Source organism: Indicator indicator, chromosome Z (genome assembly GCF_027791375.1).
Source record: "Indicator indicator isolate 239-I01 chromosome Z, UM_Iind_1.1, whole genome shotgun sequence".
Taxonomy (NCBI): domain Eukaryota; kingdom Metazoa; phylum Chordata; class Aves; order Piciformes; family Indicatoridae; genus Indicator; species Indicator indicator.
In genome coordinates, this window is record NC_072053.1 from 10619293 (window position 1) to 10637109 (window position 17817).

Consider the following 17817-nt stretch of genomic DNA (forward strand, 5'->3'; position numbering starts at 1 on the left):
TCATCATTCTAAAAGCCTTTGTAAAAGATGGAAAATCAAATTGCACAATCATAGAATCATTCAGGTTGGAAAAGACCCCTGGGATCAAGTCCAACCATTAATGCTACTCTTCAAAGTTCACCCTGAGCACCACATCTAAATGACCTTTAAACACATTCAAGGATGGTGACTCAACCACCTCCTTGGGCAGCTCATTCTAACGCCTGACCACTCTTTCTGTGAAAAACCTTTTTCTAATGTTCATTTTAAACCTATCCTGTTGCAGTTTGAGGCTGTTCCCTCTTGTTCTGTTGCTAATTACCTGTGAGAAAAGACCAGCTCCCACCTCTCCACAACACAGCTGTACAGAGCAATGAAGTCTCCCCTTAGCCTCTTCTTCTTCAAACAGCCCTATCTGCTTCAGTCATTCCTTGTAAGATTTATTCTCCAGGCCCTTCCCCAGATTCATTGCCCTCCTCTGCACTCACTCCAGCACCTCCACATCTCTCCTGTATTGAGGTGTCCAACACTGGAGACACAATGCTCGAGGTGTGGCCTCACCAGAGCTGAGAACCAGGGGACAATCACCTCCCTACTCCTCCTGGACACAGCATTTCTGATACAGCCAGGTTGCCATTGGCTTTCTTGGATACCTGGGCACACTGCTTGCTGATATTCAGTTGCTTGTTGATCAGAACCCCCAAGTCCCTTTCTGCCAGATAGCTTTCCAGCCACACTTCCCCAAGCCTGTAGCATTGTTTGGGATTGTTGTGACCCAAGTGCAGGACCTGGCATTTGGCCTTGTTGAAGCTCATCCCATTAATGTTCACCATTGATTCAATGTATCCAAGTCCCTCTGTGGAGCCTCCCTACCCTCATGCAGATCAAAACTCCCACCCAACTTGGTGTCATCTGCAAACTTACTCACACACTATGTCTTCATCAAGGTCATCAATAAAGATATGAAACAGAAGTGGTCCCAACACTGAGCCCTGAGGAACACCACTTGTGACCGGCTGCCAGTTGGATTTAACTCCATTGACCACCATTCTTTGGTCCCTTTCACCCAGCCAGGGCTTCATCCAGCAGAGTGTGTGCTCATCCAAGCCATAAGCAGCCAGTATGGCCATGAGAATTCTGTGGGAAACAGTGTCAAAGGCTTTTGAAAGTCTAGGCAGACAATATCCACAGCCTTTCCCTCATCCAAGAGTCAGATTATCCTGTCATAGAAGGAGATCAGGTTGGTCAGGCAGGACCTGCCCTTTATAAACCCATGCTGACTGGATCTGAACCCTTGGCTGTCCTCTATGTGGTGTGCAATAGCTCTTGAGATGATCTGCTCTCTGACCTTCCCTGGTACCGAGGTCACACTGACAGGTCTATAGTTTCCCAGATCTTCCTTTCTTCCTTGTGTCATGTTTGCTACCCTCCAGTCCATTGGGACCTCCACTGGGACATGTTACCAACACTGACCTTATCACCTTCTTAGATACTTCGTCTGTTGCCTATTTCTTCTGGGTATAGAGGCTCTTCCTCTAAACTGGCAATCTTGGAGGCAGTTGGAGCTCTAAATCTTTGTCATTAATAGAGCAGCATTCATTAAAATTCATAAAACTTGTCTGTGCTTCCAGACTAATATTATTTAATAGAATAGTGCAGGTTTACAGGCAGTAGACAGTGATGAATGCAGCAGTTACTGCCAAAAGAAACTGCCTGTTGATATACAGATTTCAGGACACTCGGACCAATCATAACAATCAAATAGAGAAAATATTTTAAATTAAGCAGAAAACTATAAAAGACATTTCACTTCACCTAAATGGACACAGTCTTATTAATATGTATAATGCATTATAAAATCCATTTTATTTGCCTCCAACATTTTCCCAACTGAACAGGAGGCTTTTAAAAAACCAATTACTTTATCACTTTGAATCTCAACTGCTGCTTGCAAGTCATGTAGCGTCTGAGTCAATCCTTTCGTACAACTCTTTATCACAAGAAGGCACCCATATTAAAAAATGTGCAATTTTTCAGAATCTGTAATCATCTTGCTGTGGATGCAGAGTAGGCAAGGAGGGAAAACTCAAGCTTTGAAAACTTTCATAAAATTCTTAGGTTCTGCTGCTCACTTTTGTCCCTTGCACTTAAAGATACCATTCTCTATTCCACGTTAGCCCTGTCAAAACAAGCACAAATACTCCACTATTTGCTGTGGCTATTTATCTCCACACAGTTTGGTTTTAATTCAACAATCACCTGTCTGAACCTGTATTTAACATTACTGATGTTCCTCAAGATTCTCTTTTAACAGGTCTCCAGATACATAAAAGGCAGTTTTGTCTTCTTCAGAGTCTTACTAAACTGCAGCAGGAGGCATTAAGATGACTATGTGGTTTTTTTAAGAAATTAAATTGTGGACAATATGGAGAAGAGTTTGGTGGAAATTACCTCAGGATACAGATGCTGGAAAAAAGCAGGACAGTGACACAGCTCTTTGATTTACAAAGGAGACTGAGGTAACAAGGGCTGGAACAGGGAGCTTTCTTGAACACAAGCTATACAACAAGAAATGTGGAGGAGGAAATCAGCGCACTGACCATTAATAATCAATATGTATTTTCATACTGGGTATCCAAATACTGGGGTGAAACTATTTTAAGAAAAGGGGACAGTCATTAAAAAATGGTTTTAAGGCTCCAACTACACATAGCTCTAAAATTCAGGATGATTTTTTTACGTGATTCATTCTTTTATTTTGCTTTCTGTTACCCATTCTCTTTTTGTTGCATCCTACCTTCTCTTTTCATTGACACTAGGACTAGATTCTTCCTCCCTTCACATTAGGTTACATCACTTTATTAGAAAGAATATTAGCATGTTTCTCCTATGACAACACTAAAAACATATTTCCAGCAGGGCAATAGGAAAACTCAACTAGACAAGTCCCAGAGGAGCTTGATCCAGCTGCCACTTTTCAGAGCCATGCTATGCCTAGAAACCTCTAGAGATCCTTTCCCACCTAAATTATTCTGTGAGTCTATGATCCTTCTGTTAAAGTATACCTTTAAGTCTCATTCTCATTTGTCTGACCCTGGCAGCCTTCCTCATTGAAATTACATTACTGATTTTTTCCCCCAAACTGTTTTTCTCCTTTCTCTCCACAGAAAGGCATTTCCAAGAATGAAAAGCCTGAAACTTATCATCCTATGTATTCATACAAAATCAATGCTGTCTATATAAAGCACTCTGTTCCCACAGAGTGGAAACTCGGCTTAAGAGTTTCAGTATTTTCCCTACTGTTATAACAGGGATGCATTGATTTTTGTTTTGTCTGGTTTAAATAAGATCATAAAGATCCCTGATGACAAAGATTAACATAATTTATAAAACTAATGAAAGTATAATCTGCTATGCAATCTATTGGAAAGGTTAATTCACTCCATTGTAATAGTAATCTCACATCAGGCAGGCACTAATAAGAAACCAGATTACATTTATGAGGTGCATTTACAGTTTTCTTGCTATAACTCTATAAAAACTTCAGTATTGATTATAGACTACAATAAATCAAATGGAAATTGGATTAATAGTTGCACTATGAAAAACAAAGTGTCACAAACTCTTTTAGGAGGAGACTTAATGGCCAAACCACATTCTTTCCTTGAAGCATACAAAACTGACAATGAGTCTTAAAAAATCAAGTAGACTGCTATACAGTTTAGATTAAATACAACCAGTATGAATTACATAATGTTATACATCTGCACAAAACGATCACACACTAAATTTCGGGGTTTTAATAAAGTATGTAACAAGTATTGATATACTATTAGTATTATAGCAGTGATTATTATGATACCTCTATCCAGGTATGCAAAATCTACAGTCCAGAAATAACTTCATAAATCATGATAAAAAACAAATTATTATATTTATGATAGACATGCAGAATTTAAGATCCGAGGGAATAAACACAGAAATAACTCAGCTATTACATAACCAAATGTAGCTATCCTTTAAGTTACAGAGTTCACTCTACTCAAGTTGTGGCAAAAATGACATTAGTAATAATTACATCATTATTTCGAAGCTGCTTTAATCTTATTGCAGCATATTTTTAGTAGAACTCATCAATAATTACTGTAGAAGCATAAAAAGTTAACAATGCTGCAGAATTATGAAAAGTCAATAAATGTTTCAAACTTATTTTAAACTCCTAAGAGTCTATCCTCCACATGTCCTGTTACACAGGTTCTCTCATTCATTTGCTCATTTGAGCAAGTCCTAAAGGAAATTACATGAGAAAGAAGTGTCTAGCGGGATTTTGGGGAATGTTTAAAGCTTCTGGGAAAACAGATTGGCAGACATGCAGTCTTTGCTGCTTGAGACCACAGCCAGCCACGGGACTCTAGGTATGTCTACCCTGGTGCTGATCTTAATCCCAGTGGGTACTATAAACATATCATCCAGAAGAAAGAGTTACAGACCATTAAGAATGATCATTTTGTTTCTTCAAATATGTAACAACTCTTTAAAAATCGACTATGTGTTTAGTAAAATATTGATTAATCATTCATCTAACATCCACTTCTAAAAATCTATCTGCAGTAGCTAACTTGACCATTACACCACAGTGTTTTAAGAAGATGTGTCTTTATTCCTGACTATTTAAGTTAAAACTAGATTGTTTCAGAAAGAACTAATACAATTTATCATTGTAAATATATACAGATATCCTAAATCTTAGGAAGCCCAAACTTCTGAAGCAGAAGTATTATTTGAGGCATGTCATCACGCTGAAAGATAAGCTGCAAAGCCTCAAGAACTCTAAAACTGAGGGTCGATCTCTGATCATTGTAAACAAGCATCAGCATGAACAACAATTTCATTTGTGTTAAGACTCGAGTGCCCATTTAGCATCATGTGCAGAAGGTGTAAGAATTTCCAAAACACTTATTCCCATCAATACCACTCTCACACATATTTCCTGCAAACACATCTGCATAACATCAATTTTCATATAGTCTCTTTGACAGCCCCACTGAGCTCACAGCTGCGAACAAGTAGGTAACACACACAAAATTACTGCGTGATCTGACTTCAGGAGTGTGATCTGAGAACTACTGCTGTATCCACTACCTCACAAAAATTCCTACTGAGATACATGCTGAAGTGCAGTATGACTGTAAGGAAATACATCAGAGAAAAAGGTTTAATGCTAGAATGCTGGGGTGGACTGAGAAGAAATAGCAGACCTCCCTTCAAGTTGTCCCAGAGGTCACAAGATAATTCAGGAAATCTGAGGTGCACCAGCCAAGTGAGTTAGAAATATACAGTATAAATTTTTTTCAGTAAACTGCCTTTTATATGGTTTGTTGCCACATTCTACTGCATTTGTAATAGCTTTATTTACTTTGTGTTACTCAGGTGCTGGTAACTACATTATCTGTTTGCACTTTGGAAGGAGAAGATACTACTATTTAGGAGAAGCTATTTGCTTCCCACACAAAGGAATCAAAACAATCCATCAGAAGCTTGGGGGAATTCCATGTTGGTGCAATACCTTATTTTTTTTAAAGGAAGCAAAAGACTTGGCAGGCTGATTCCTAAAGCTGGTCCTTACAGTATGTTGGAATTTCTAAAGAGCAGAAAATGTCAATGTTCTTTCAAAACTGTGTCACTTGTACAAATCTGTTTGCTGTGTGACTGATCCTGATGACTTCACTGCAAAAACAAAACCCTCCTTTTCAATGTCTGGTCAGGAGCCAGACGTCCTTTGCAAGCCTGATGAAATTGGACACGATACTTAGAGACATCTGAAAAAAATCTCTTGGTACCCAAAATGTTGTTACGTTTGATATTTAAGCATCTTGCTTTGGTCTGACATTTCTCAGATCTTTCCTACTGGGAATTGTTGTATTTACAGTTACTAAGTATGGATTTTTGAGTCCCTATTAATTTATTTCCACCCTTTTCAAAACTTCATGTGACTAAATAAACACTGGGATGGATATTCCTAAAGAACAGATTAAAAATGTATGTTCACAGGTGCAGACCAGAGGAAATGGTACAATCGTGTCACAGAGGAGTCAATAATATGATAATGCACTGCACCTGCAATGATCTCCAAACTGTTGTAATCTGGACAAATGAATAGCTCAGCATCATGTGCTTGGGAATGAAAATAGGAAACACCTTCACTCTTTGAAGTATGTAAACAACAAAAAAAAGTAGCACATCAACTGCTCTGCCTCAATCTGCAAGAAACATAAAAATTTAAGTATTCTTCTGAAAAGGAAGGAGGGAAAAATTCAGCATCAATCTTCACTGATAATATCACTCTGTTCCCATAGGCAGACAGCTGCCCATGTTACATATTGTGTCATATGTATTTTCACATTGCTGTCTATTTTAAGCCTAATTAAAGAAGGCTTCAAACATGGCTTATAGAGTTCTGCATATATAATACAAAAAAATCTGGCATGAATGGTGCCCAGTTTTACAACCAATTTTATTAAAATCTCTATAGATTCAGTTTGGATTACTGCCTTTTCTAGCAGTAATCTGCCAGAGCTATGGGGTCTTTTAACTGACAAATTGGCAAAATGCATTTCTACTTAAAAACCAAAGCAAATTCAATCTGCCTAACTGCTGCATAATTAAAAAAAAAAACCCCACATAATTCCTTCTCTTACAAAGCTGTCTGTATAGACCGTTTTACTCTACTATGAAATGTATTTTTTATTACTTATAAAAACAAAGGATTTTTGGTACCTTTAATCTCTTCCTTGAAAAACACACCCAATTCTTTGGTACAAGCCCATGGATGTTATTTAGGTTGTGAAAGGGATTATTTGTGATGAGAAATCTTCAGGATAAAGAGGGAGAGTACAAAATAGGCATGTCTGCAAGCAACAACACAGTCCTTTCATTTACGTTTTAAAGATGCAGTAAAGCAGCTAATCCCTCTTGGGCAGTCCCTTAATGTTAGTTTTAAATTGTCCTCAAGAAGCTGAGAAGAATCAAACAATAATCTGCTTGTTTTCCAGAAGGCCCATTTTGGCCATGTGTTTTCTGTGCTTTTCACCTAATTCTGAAGGGTCTAGAATGAGTATTGTTTCAAAAAATTAAGATTTAGTTTATAGTCAAGTAATATGGAAGCTGCCTTGCATCTCACAAAACCAACCCAACACTCAGAAGACACTTATTCACTGAGATTAAGCCAATTTTACAACACGGAGTTATCCAGTCAACTGGAACAAAGGAGGTAGGTGGTGGAGAGACAAAGCAAGCAAACAATAAGGAATGGCTGGCAAATGGGGAACATAAAAAGACATTTAGAAGGAACAACAAAGAGAAACAGATACATGTGCTGAGTCAATAAAACAAGAAACAATGAACTCCAAGAAGATGAAGTGACTGAAGCACAGGGATTATGCAGAAGCATCACCCTGCTACAAGACGAGCTCCTCTGAATTTGCACAGCAACTGTCACCATCAATTCGCACAGTTGGTCTAACTAGAGGATCTAATGACAGGCAGTTTATACAACACCAGCACATGACACGTCCCTCAGGGCATTGTGTCCTCAGAGAATCCCAGTGGAGCAGCACAGCACTACTGCTTGCGTGGCACAGATGGAGAAACAAGGCACAGGGTTGCAAATAGCTATGTGCAAGACTCCTGCAGCAAGGGAATTGACTGAGCCAGCACTCACAAACTGCTGGAAAATCCTTCTTCTCTGCCTTAGCAGGAAACAAAATCAAAAAGCCTTATATAGTGGAAACTGGATACTGCTACAGAACACTTGCGATCACCGTAACTATCTAGAAGTTAATTAAACTTGGGATGCCTTTTTAGTTAATACCTATATTAAAATCTCTGTAGATTTCTTTGTGTATTCTAGGAAAACTGGACATTACCTTGCCAAAATTTAAAAAAGTAATTGGAATATCCAAACCTTCAATCCTATGTTTTTATGTCTTTTATGCAATTTTAATCACATGATGAAAGCTCTAATGCAACCAGCAAGTTTTAATTATGAGAGAAGTGTCTGATTTTTAAAGGAACATGGAGTAACTGCCGATATATCCAATGCCTCTTAAAAATGTTGTTTTGCGGACCACAGCACATAGAAAAAGACCTTCCATTATCTCCAAACCTGCTCACAATTAGAGGGCACCAGTCAGTACACCCAAATATGCAAAATGTTCTGAGTTTTCAGAACACCTAAATAAAAAAATAGAATTAAAAATGCCACATATGTCATGACTCTTCTAAATGCACTTATTTTTCATAGCTCCCTAAACCCTGCTGTGATGCTGATGACAAAGAGGAGTTCAAGAGGCACTTGTCTCACTTACACAAATGATTTGAGTATTGCAGAAATTCTCCTGCTAAAGAGTAGTTCAGCTGTTGGCTTGACTACATAACATACTGGCAGGAAAATGTAGGCAGGCAGAGAAAGAAGAATGTTTTCCTTCTGTGCTTTTGTTAGTGGAAACTTCTTTTTTTTCCTTCTTAAATTATGTCTGAACTGATATTTGGAGATGATTCAATCTGGCCAAATAAATTAGTGAAAAGTAAACAAAAATTTACCCCACCAATAGAAACAGAGATCATAAGCGGCTGCAACATACCTACCATTCAAATCAGAGTTTATATCAGAATTGATGTCAGACTAGAGCTGTATCTTGCAGCATTTTCCATTTTATTTATAGAGGGGAAGGAGAGAATAGATTTTTCTTATAAAATCTTCAGTTCTTTGCAGTGTGTTATATATTGAGCTGTCAAGAAGAAACAGTTTCCACTCTGCCTGCAAAATCTTTCCTGAGGGCAGAATAATGGATTTAGTGTGGAAAAAGCAGGATCTTCAGATCACAGAATTTGAAAGTTGGGCAATGTTTTTAGTTTCAATGGTGCCACATATGTGAGCTTGCCGTTACTGACTGGTCAATATTAGAATTATAATAATCCACAATAAAGAATAATGTGGCATGTAAATCAGTCATATTAAAGTCACTTAGTATTCAGTAGCTCTTTGATCAGTTTAAGACAGTTTAATTAAATCTAGTGCCAAAAAACTGCAGTGTTTTCATGTGCAAATACACACCTCTAATGTGTCTGCCTCCTTTAGAAGTAACTGTACTTGAAAATAGATCCTCAGATACCTCCCACTCTGAAACAACTCTAGACGTCAGACTTGTAGTGTGAGAAGGAGGGAAAAAGAAACAGAAAGCACTGCATCAGCAGAAATTCCAGAATAAATGTCTCCATTTATTATCTGTGGACCTATTGTAGTCATAACTGCTGTTGACTCAGAAGAAATGAGAGGGTTTCTGCAGGAAAAAGAGGAAGTGTTGCTTGCTTGTTGCTTGCTTGTTGCTTGCTTATTGCTTCCTTAGAAGCCACTATTGGAAGAGACACGATGGCTTGAAAGTTGTTTGCATACCTTCCCCCTGAAGTCATATACACTGTGGGGATGCTGTTTTCCCATAGCATGCAACTGTCCTTCCAACATCTATTTGAAAATGCAACTATCACATCACATTACACTTCATGTCACTAATAATAAGCATCAAATAGCCTGCAAAAGCAAGTATAATCACTTTGACCCACCAAATTCAAAGCCAGACTGTACTCAGCTCTTCCACGCTCCCCCTAACATGAGTTTTGTTCTAGAAAGCTAACATCCAAAACCAGATGAATAATAACAAAGAAAGACCACAGCACATGGAAAACACTGCCAGATCTAGCCCTCAGAGTAGCTGACTAGTCCTCTAGGGAAAGAACAGGGATTCAGCAGGCATTGCGTTTCTCTCATTACACCTCGTGTTGCCTAGATCTGAAGGAGCTTAAGGAGTTTAATTGTTCTGACAATCGAGTCTCTGCAGAAAATTGAGCCACTGCACTCAAAATGCTCCTCCAACAGTTGTGATTTTACCTTTCCTCACCTACAACAAGTACACATGTGGATGTTATGTGGAAGGATGTAGCATAGCACTCCTTGGATCCAGCCTTGCAAAGAGAGCTCGCAAAATAGTGAGAGAGCCGTGAAGCATCATTAAAGATGCTTCTAATAGCACACTGTCAGGCATGTCCCAGCAAAAGAAGGAATGAGGAGATGCTCCACAAAGAGTTTTGGTAACAAATGCTACCATAAGTCAAATGTATGTGAAAAAGGACGAATATATGAGAATTTTTTTCTTGTCATCCAAGATACTGTTTCTTCTACTTTCTCTCACTCTTGTCTGCAACCCGTAAGACCACTTTAGTGATCACTCCCAGCCACCAACAAATCCTCTAATAGGCTGCAGTTGTGCACTGTTTGCATTTGCTGGGATAGATGAAAGGCATGTTGTGGCAGTTCAGGCTGGGTGCCTCCTGTTACTGCCACATTAGCTACACCCCTGGTGTTCTGAGTGTCCAGCTCAATAAGGTGGACACAGGAAACGGCACACTTCTACCCATAAATCCTGTGCCCTACAAATCCATCTGTAAAGTCATTCTCTGCCTCTTTCTCCCCTCTCTGCTCCCATGGGAGATGCTCTCTTATCAGGTAACGGTGGGGGAGTATCTCAAGGCCTCTTAGGCCTGTCTAGGCCTAATGACAGGAGGAGAGTGGAGGTGGGGGGGGGGGGCAGTCTCAGACCTGGCCAGCCTGAGACTTGCCTAGCAGTGGGAGGGGGAAGAAAGAGCCCTGGGGGTTTGGGTATACCCTCAGGTGGGAAGAAGGGAAGAGTTAGGAGGCCTCTGCATGTTGTGTAAGGGGCTCTGTACACTTTGGGTTATTCTTGGCACTATGCTTTGTAGATTCTGTAGTTTCACCAATTGCTTTTCCATTTAAACTTTTCCATCACTCTCCAGTCCGTTTGTGTGTCATTCTTTTGCCCCTCTCGGGGCAAGAGAGGATCTGTCTGGCCTCAAACCAGCACACATATCAACAGCTAGGAGTTCCATAGCCTTTGCTCTGGGTCTATAGCTGACTCCAAATGGCTCTAGAAGCTACTAGAGTAGGACATCCTGCTTTTCTATTTAACAATCATCAGCAGCTAACAGCATCAGTCCTCATGGACTCAACTGTCTGTACACTGCTCAAAGCACTGGCACATGCCAGCTGAATGAGGAACAAAATTGGTCTCATCTTGTTGCAACCTCTTGTAAACCAACATGTTGCAAAGTGTAAGCCAAGGCTGAGCAAGAGCCCCCTCGAAGACTCTGAGCAAGAGCCCCCTTGAAGACTCCTGTCACTGATGCTGACTGCAAGCAGTGCTACAGGGGATGTCAGGGAAAAGGAGAATAGTAGTCTCAGGTACATCCTAATTAATTGTTTATGTGTTTAACAAAATGTAATGTACAAAATCCTCATAGGCACTTGGTGACAAAGGCCAGACTATAATGATACCTCTTATAATACAATAAAGAACTATCCAGATAGCTGCCTGCATTATATGGGAGAAGGACTCAAATTTGATAAGTGGCTAAAAATTAGTTTAATGATTTTCTATTTAGCCTTTAAATGTACTTACAGCGTGACATTGTGTTTCTAATTGAGAACTGAAAATGTTGATTTAACGTTTCTGTCATTACAGATTAGACATCACATGCTATCTCTGGATTATTAAAAAGTTCATATTTTGAACATAAAAAGGAATTTGTAGAGTCAGGCACAGAGTTTAAGTTTTAATAATGAGCCATTCATCTTCAGGTCAGGTTTCTTAATAACTAACTGCTACAAGTTAGTTCAGTATGAGGACAATTAAATAGAAAAAAATGGAAATGTGAATAACTGCTGAAATTAAAAGTGTCACATTTGTACAGACTGAAGCATAACGGTTTTAAAATGTCCAAATAGTTTGTGACAGCTCATTTCCACCACTGCCATCACAACTTCTTTGAACATACTCTGCATGCTGGGCAGTTAGCAAGTATCTACTGGACGAGCATCTAATATGACCATAAGGGCTCAGCATTTTATTCTTAAGAGTAAATATCTAAAAACTTTTAATTACATGGCCACATTCCATGGGAGACAGTGGCAGGAGGCAGCACATTCTGGAGAACAGGCCTATTGTAATATTCACTGACCTTCTCTTTTCCTCCTCATAATCACATAACCTGTCTATTGCTGGATTGTTTTAGCTTATAAAAAATGTTACCAGAAGAGCAGGTACCATTATATTAAACTGTCCTGTGTCTACCTTTAGCAGCTGCAGCAAGGTGTTGCACAGCTAATAATACAGCTGCTTCAAAGCTACAAAACCAGATCCCGTCCTAACACAAGCAATCCAGAAAAGGGCTTGGTGTCTGCGGTAGGTCATCCAAAACCCACTTCTTTTTGTCTCAGAAGCATGGCAGTAGGAAAGAAAAACACCTGCAGAGCCTGAAGATTTACAGGAATTTTTCAGATAGAACAGCTACTATCAATCATCTCTGCATTCCCAGCAGGAAATTAGATTTCCTCTTGTTTAATGCTACAATGCTTGACATAACTCCATGAATTTGTAGTTCCAGTAGTGCTACATTAAAAATCCATATTCTGGACAAAGAGGGGAAGAAATATAGAAGTGAGAAGGTCTTTTCAGTCACTACCTCTCTGCTTTTGACTGATTTTTAATTTAAAATGGTATATTAATCAGCATGGCAAGTATATAAAAGGACAAGGAAAGTACACTTACAAGGCAAAAAAAATTGTTTTCTCTGCCTCCTGTAAAAAGATTTACTCTTTTACTCATGTCAGTCTTGTCTACAGGAAGGACAATTTATATCTCTGTCACAGGCTGCCAACCAGACTCATCATTCATACATTTTAAAGACTAAAAATTTTCAAAGTTGCCTGTTTAAGCAATAAATTTGAGATACTTCATTCCTGATGGTGTTCATTTGGTTTCTCCTGAACTTATTACTAATTTTCCCACATTTTTACCCATTCTTTCTCTGGCTGATGGAATAAAGCAGTGACCCATTGTCTCAGTCGGAACAGCTCCTCAGTTTCGCCAGGGAGCATACACAGACATTGCTCAGAAAGCTGGACAGTATGTTAATGACAAATCCCTATGAAGTCCTACAAGTCTCAGCCACCTTCCCACTCTGATGTCTGCTGTGGCTGCAGCTGGGAAGGCCCTGTGCCAAGCTTCACCATAGATTTATTAGGCATTTCCTCTGTCCTCATCTTCCAATTGGTCAGATTCCTCCTGCAAGAAAGGCCCATTCAAGTCACTAGCTTAAGCATGCAGGGATCATCTGACTCTGCTTTAGGGCTAAGCTGGTAGTACAGATAGCAAGGAGTGCATGGCAGACAACTCTGTTTCCTGGCTGGAGAAGATACCCTGAGGAATGGACTCCAGGTGAGTAAGTATTAGAGAGGTCCTGGACAACTGAATGCTTTTCCCATATCCCTGGGGAAAGGTCAATGCTCAGTAGCTCTGGAAAGCAACCATTCAGAGTGACCATTATGCATGCTCCTGCAACACACTCAAACGCTTCCAGGATTTCAGGGAAAACAATAGGCGTGAGCCTTACACATCACAAAGCATTGCAATTAAACTTTTCACTGTTCTTAGTGCTTCTCTTGTGGAAGAGCACAAAGTTGCCACTGTATTTGTCCCATGAGTGACAAACATCAAGGTGAAGTGTGGCTGGCTGTGGTATGAAATTCCTTGGCCTTTCGCCTCTTTCATATGCTCCATCCCTGCAACCATTCTGGGTGAGGTTGTTTAGGGCTCTGAGCAACCTGACCTAGTTACAGATGTCCCTGCTGACTACAAGGGGGTTGGATTAGTTGACGTGTAAAGGTCCCTTCCAACCCAAACCTTTCCATGATTCCACAGTTCTAAGTCAGCACAAAATCTGGGCCAAAGAGTGAATATTGAATCCAAGTTACATCAGACAGGCCACTCTGAAGATGGTCAGTCACAGACAGTTAACTCCTTTTCACCAGCTAAATTTGATGGAAGCTTTCATTCTCTTTGGAAACCCAGAGTTGCTACCCTTGCCAGGGAATCCATCCCAGCCTTATAAGCACCAGAGGAACATTCATTGATTCAGATAATGTTTTTGAGCAGCCTAGCAATGTTAGGAAAGTAAAAGAAGTACCACCAAAAAAAAAAAAAAAAGAAAAAAAAAGAAAAAAGAAAAAAAAAAGCAATTTATACAGAGCAAAATAGTAAGCCAATTTTTAAAAAATCCTCTACCCTTAACAAAGACATGGAGCCATTATCCACTGTAGCATCATCCACTTCTGTAACTTCACTGATAGTCAATTCTCAGCCTTCATACTAGTCAAGCTCCTTCAACACACTCAAAGAATAAGCGTGCTTGATAAACTGTGTGTTCCATGCAAACTGGAATCAGAGCTGAGTGTTGCTTCCTAAGCCTATGAACCATTAGACTGTGAGATTTTCTTAAACAAGGGCTAATGCCTTGGGCAGCAGCAAGATGGGGATACAGACTGAGGAAAATGGGAAGATGAGCAATCAGGTACTGAAGGTACTGCCTGTTGACTACCTAATACCACAGGACTAGTGGTCAGCAATTGGTTTAATTCCTGCAGGACAGAGCTGCCTTTTACACAGCCTTGGAAACTGAATGCTGCACTCACCTCAACAAAGATGAAGCAGGGGATGATGGAATAACTTCTCTGGGTATTGTTTCCTAAAGCCATTTCTCATCACACTTCTTGGGGAGGCACTATTCAAAATTTTATTGTTCTGAAAAAGAAAAAAACAAAGGTATTTTAGTATGTTTCACTTTTTTACAACCTCCACATTTAACGTAATGCTAACATAACATAACATGGAGCATAACATGGAGCATGTTTGTAACATGGAGCACTGAACATCAGACCAGGGATACAGACTAAAAAGAGTGTCAAGGTCTAGCTTGTGGTTGTACAAAATCACCTGAGAAGGCACTTCCTTTGCAGCACAAAAGCAGGAGACAGACACAAGTTGCAAGATACATCATCTGCTGAGCAAAGAGCAATAAGGAATACAACTGTTTTCCATAATTACAATGAAATCCCAAGCAAAGGCTTCTTCTCCAGGACTGTAAAATCACATTTTCAGCTCAATGTCCTGCCTACAGTGCATTTTAAATCAAGAGGTTTTGATATTTGACACATGAACTTGTACTTTAAAAGACACGCTAATAGTACATTAATTGTATACATGAACAAAATGTTTATCCGAATGAAGTGTGTCCTGCTCAGGATGACAGCACATCTTATGCACACACAAAAAAAAACCCTTAGAAGCAAATGCAACAAAAATGCAACAAATCAGCCCTTCTAGCTTGCTACAAGTTCTTACATTAATTCATCAAACCCTACCTACTTAGCATTACTTTGGGCTACTGGCTATTCTAATTAACATAGCATAATACTCTGTGCTAAAACACTTCATCTCTTTATAGTACAAAAAGTAGGAGAGAACAGATAACATGGAGATCTTTTGCTGGGAGTGTCTGTGCTTTTCTGCATGCATGAAGTAACACATCAAGAAGCTAAGTCTGGCTTAAATGATTTTAGAGATAGAAATAGGCTAGCAGGGAAGGGAGGGGGCTGGAAATACAGTATGTGTCTCAGAGCTGCCAGATGCATGCTTGCACAGAGCATGACACAGAGAAAAGAATGGAAATCCTTTGCTATCAATTTTAATATAAGAACATCAAGCACACTCATACACAAACCCTGCCCTGATCATAAGCATCTCCACAGGCGAGGGCCAGAGGGGAGCAAGGAGGTGAAAGCTGCTGTATTTTCCAGTGCATGCTTTGCACATCTTCCCCTGGCTTTTTGACCTCACTGGCATCTGAGTAGCAACTCAGGCCTTGCTGTATGGAGCCTGAGGTTCAAGAAGGGGTCAGTACTTTCTCAACATCTCTCTGTAGGGTTACTGGAAGAAATACTATTATCAGAGGAGCTGGATCAGCTGCCAGTGCTTGCCACTTGCACCATGATGAGGGCTCTTGTCCTGCAACCTATGAATTACTTGATGTGTTTCTTAGCTCTTCACAATTTGACACAGAGCTGTAAAATACACAATGTATGTAGTTTTGGTAATATGTTTCTAGGCACAGCACGGCTATAGTGACTCCAGTAAAGCCACATCCCAGATTCTGAAAATGGGAGTTCCAGGTCAAAAAAACCCAAAACCCCACAAACCCCCCTCCCCAGAAAAAACCCACAAACAAAACAAACAACCACCCCCAACACACGCACAAAAAAAAAACCCAAAAGAACAAAACAAACAAACAAACCAAAACCACCAACAAAAAAACCTCAGGAAATGTTACTTCTGACACACTTCAGAAACTCCCATTCTACATTGCATCCCAATTTTGAAATGCAAATATTCTGTTTTTCAAAATGCCTGTTTTTCAAAACATCAACATAGGAGATGAAGTGTGGTTTATGTTAGAAGCTAGTGCCACTCTTTGAAAAAACAAGAATGCAACTCCATTTGGGATATAGAAAAAAATTCCAATCATGGAATCACAGAATTGTCAGGGCTGGAAGGGACCTCAAGGATCATCTAGTTCCAACCCCCCTGCCAGGGGCAAGGACACCTCACACTGGATCAGGTTACCCAGAGCCACATCCAGCCCCGCCTTAAAAACCTCCAGGGATGGGGGCAACCTGGGCAGTGTCTCACCACCTTCATGGGGAAGAACTTCTTCTTAACATCCAATCTGAATCTACCCACTTCTAGTTTTCTCCATTCTCCCTAGTCCTGTCACTACCAGACATCCTAAAAAGTCCCTCCCCAGCTTTCTTTTAGGCCCTTTTCAGATGCTGGAAGATCACAATAAGGTCTCCTCAAAGCCTTCTCCTGTCCAGACTGAATAGCCCAACTCTCAGTCTGTCTCCATAGTAGAGCAACTCCAGACCTCTGAACATCCTCATGGCCGTTCTCTGCACTACTTTTCTTGTAATAGGGGCTCCAGAACTGGACGCAGTACTCCAGGTAAGGTCCTACCCTCCCTCATCCTGCTGGCCACACCTCTCTTGATGCAGCCCAGGACAGAGCTGGCTTTCCTTTTCCAACAACACTTTTCACACTTCCACATCTTGTGCCATGTGACTCTCCCTTTAACTTGGCAAACACATGGTGCTTGATAGAGTAGTAGGTTAAAGAGTTAAGAGCAGCTTATAGTGTTAGTCCATGAACCTCTTTTTGTATTGTAGAGACACATCTTTTTTGCAAGTCCTGTTTTTCAACTGGCTTAGTGTAAAGATGTTAATACCTCAGCATGTTCATGAATGCTTTGTCAGATCAAGCATAGAAATAACCAAGATTTTCTATAACGCTGCTCTGTAACTTCAAACGATGCCTTCAGTTCCAACTGCTGTGACTGTTCTGTGCTCCCAACCAAAGCAGAGAGGCCCCCAAGACAACCCAAGAGTTTAAGAAACATTCTCAACAGATAACTGAAAGCAACTGTCCAGACTAGCAATGAAGCTGAGTAGTCATATAAAGCAGTCATATAAAATTGCCTAATTTAATGCTAGGGGACTCCTGATGTCATAAATATGTATCACTATGTCTGTTCTTTTAAGCTTGTTGTGCACCACGGCTTTAAAAAAACTGCATTGCCTATGGGAAAACATTTTACATGTCAGCTTCTCTCTATGTGATGACACATTTGTGTCAAGACATAAGTAGTAAGAGACCAAATAGTTGCCTGATCAGGCCAGCTAACTCCCAGACTGTGGGAAAAGTCTCATCTAGCAAGTGCTTGTCATAGCAGGTGTTTTCATCAGCTCGCTTGACAGAAGAGGAAAGGGCAGGAAAAGTGCTCTTGGTGGGAGCAACACCTTTTATCTCTCTCCAGCTA

At 40.0% G+C, this 17817-nt stretch overlaps 1 protein-coding gene across 1 annotated transcript in view; it reads right to left on the reverse strand.

Annotated features, from left to right (window-relative positions):
• Positions 1–14644, reverse strand: part of PLPPR1 (phospholipid phosphatase related 1) — a 72593-nt gene extending 57949 nt beyond the window's left edge. The window contains exon 1 of the mRNA XM_054397889.1: positions 14582–14644. Within this exon, the coding sequence (XP_054253864.1) occupies positions 14582–14644 (63 nt within the window). The remainder of the gene's footprint in view (positions 1–14581) is intronic.
• Between the last annotated feature and the right edge of the window lie 3173 nt (positions 14645–17817).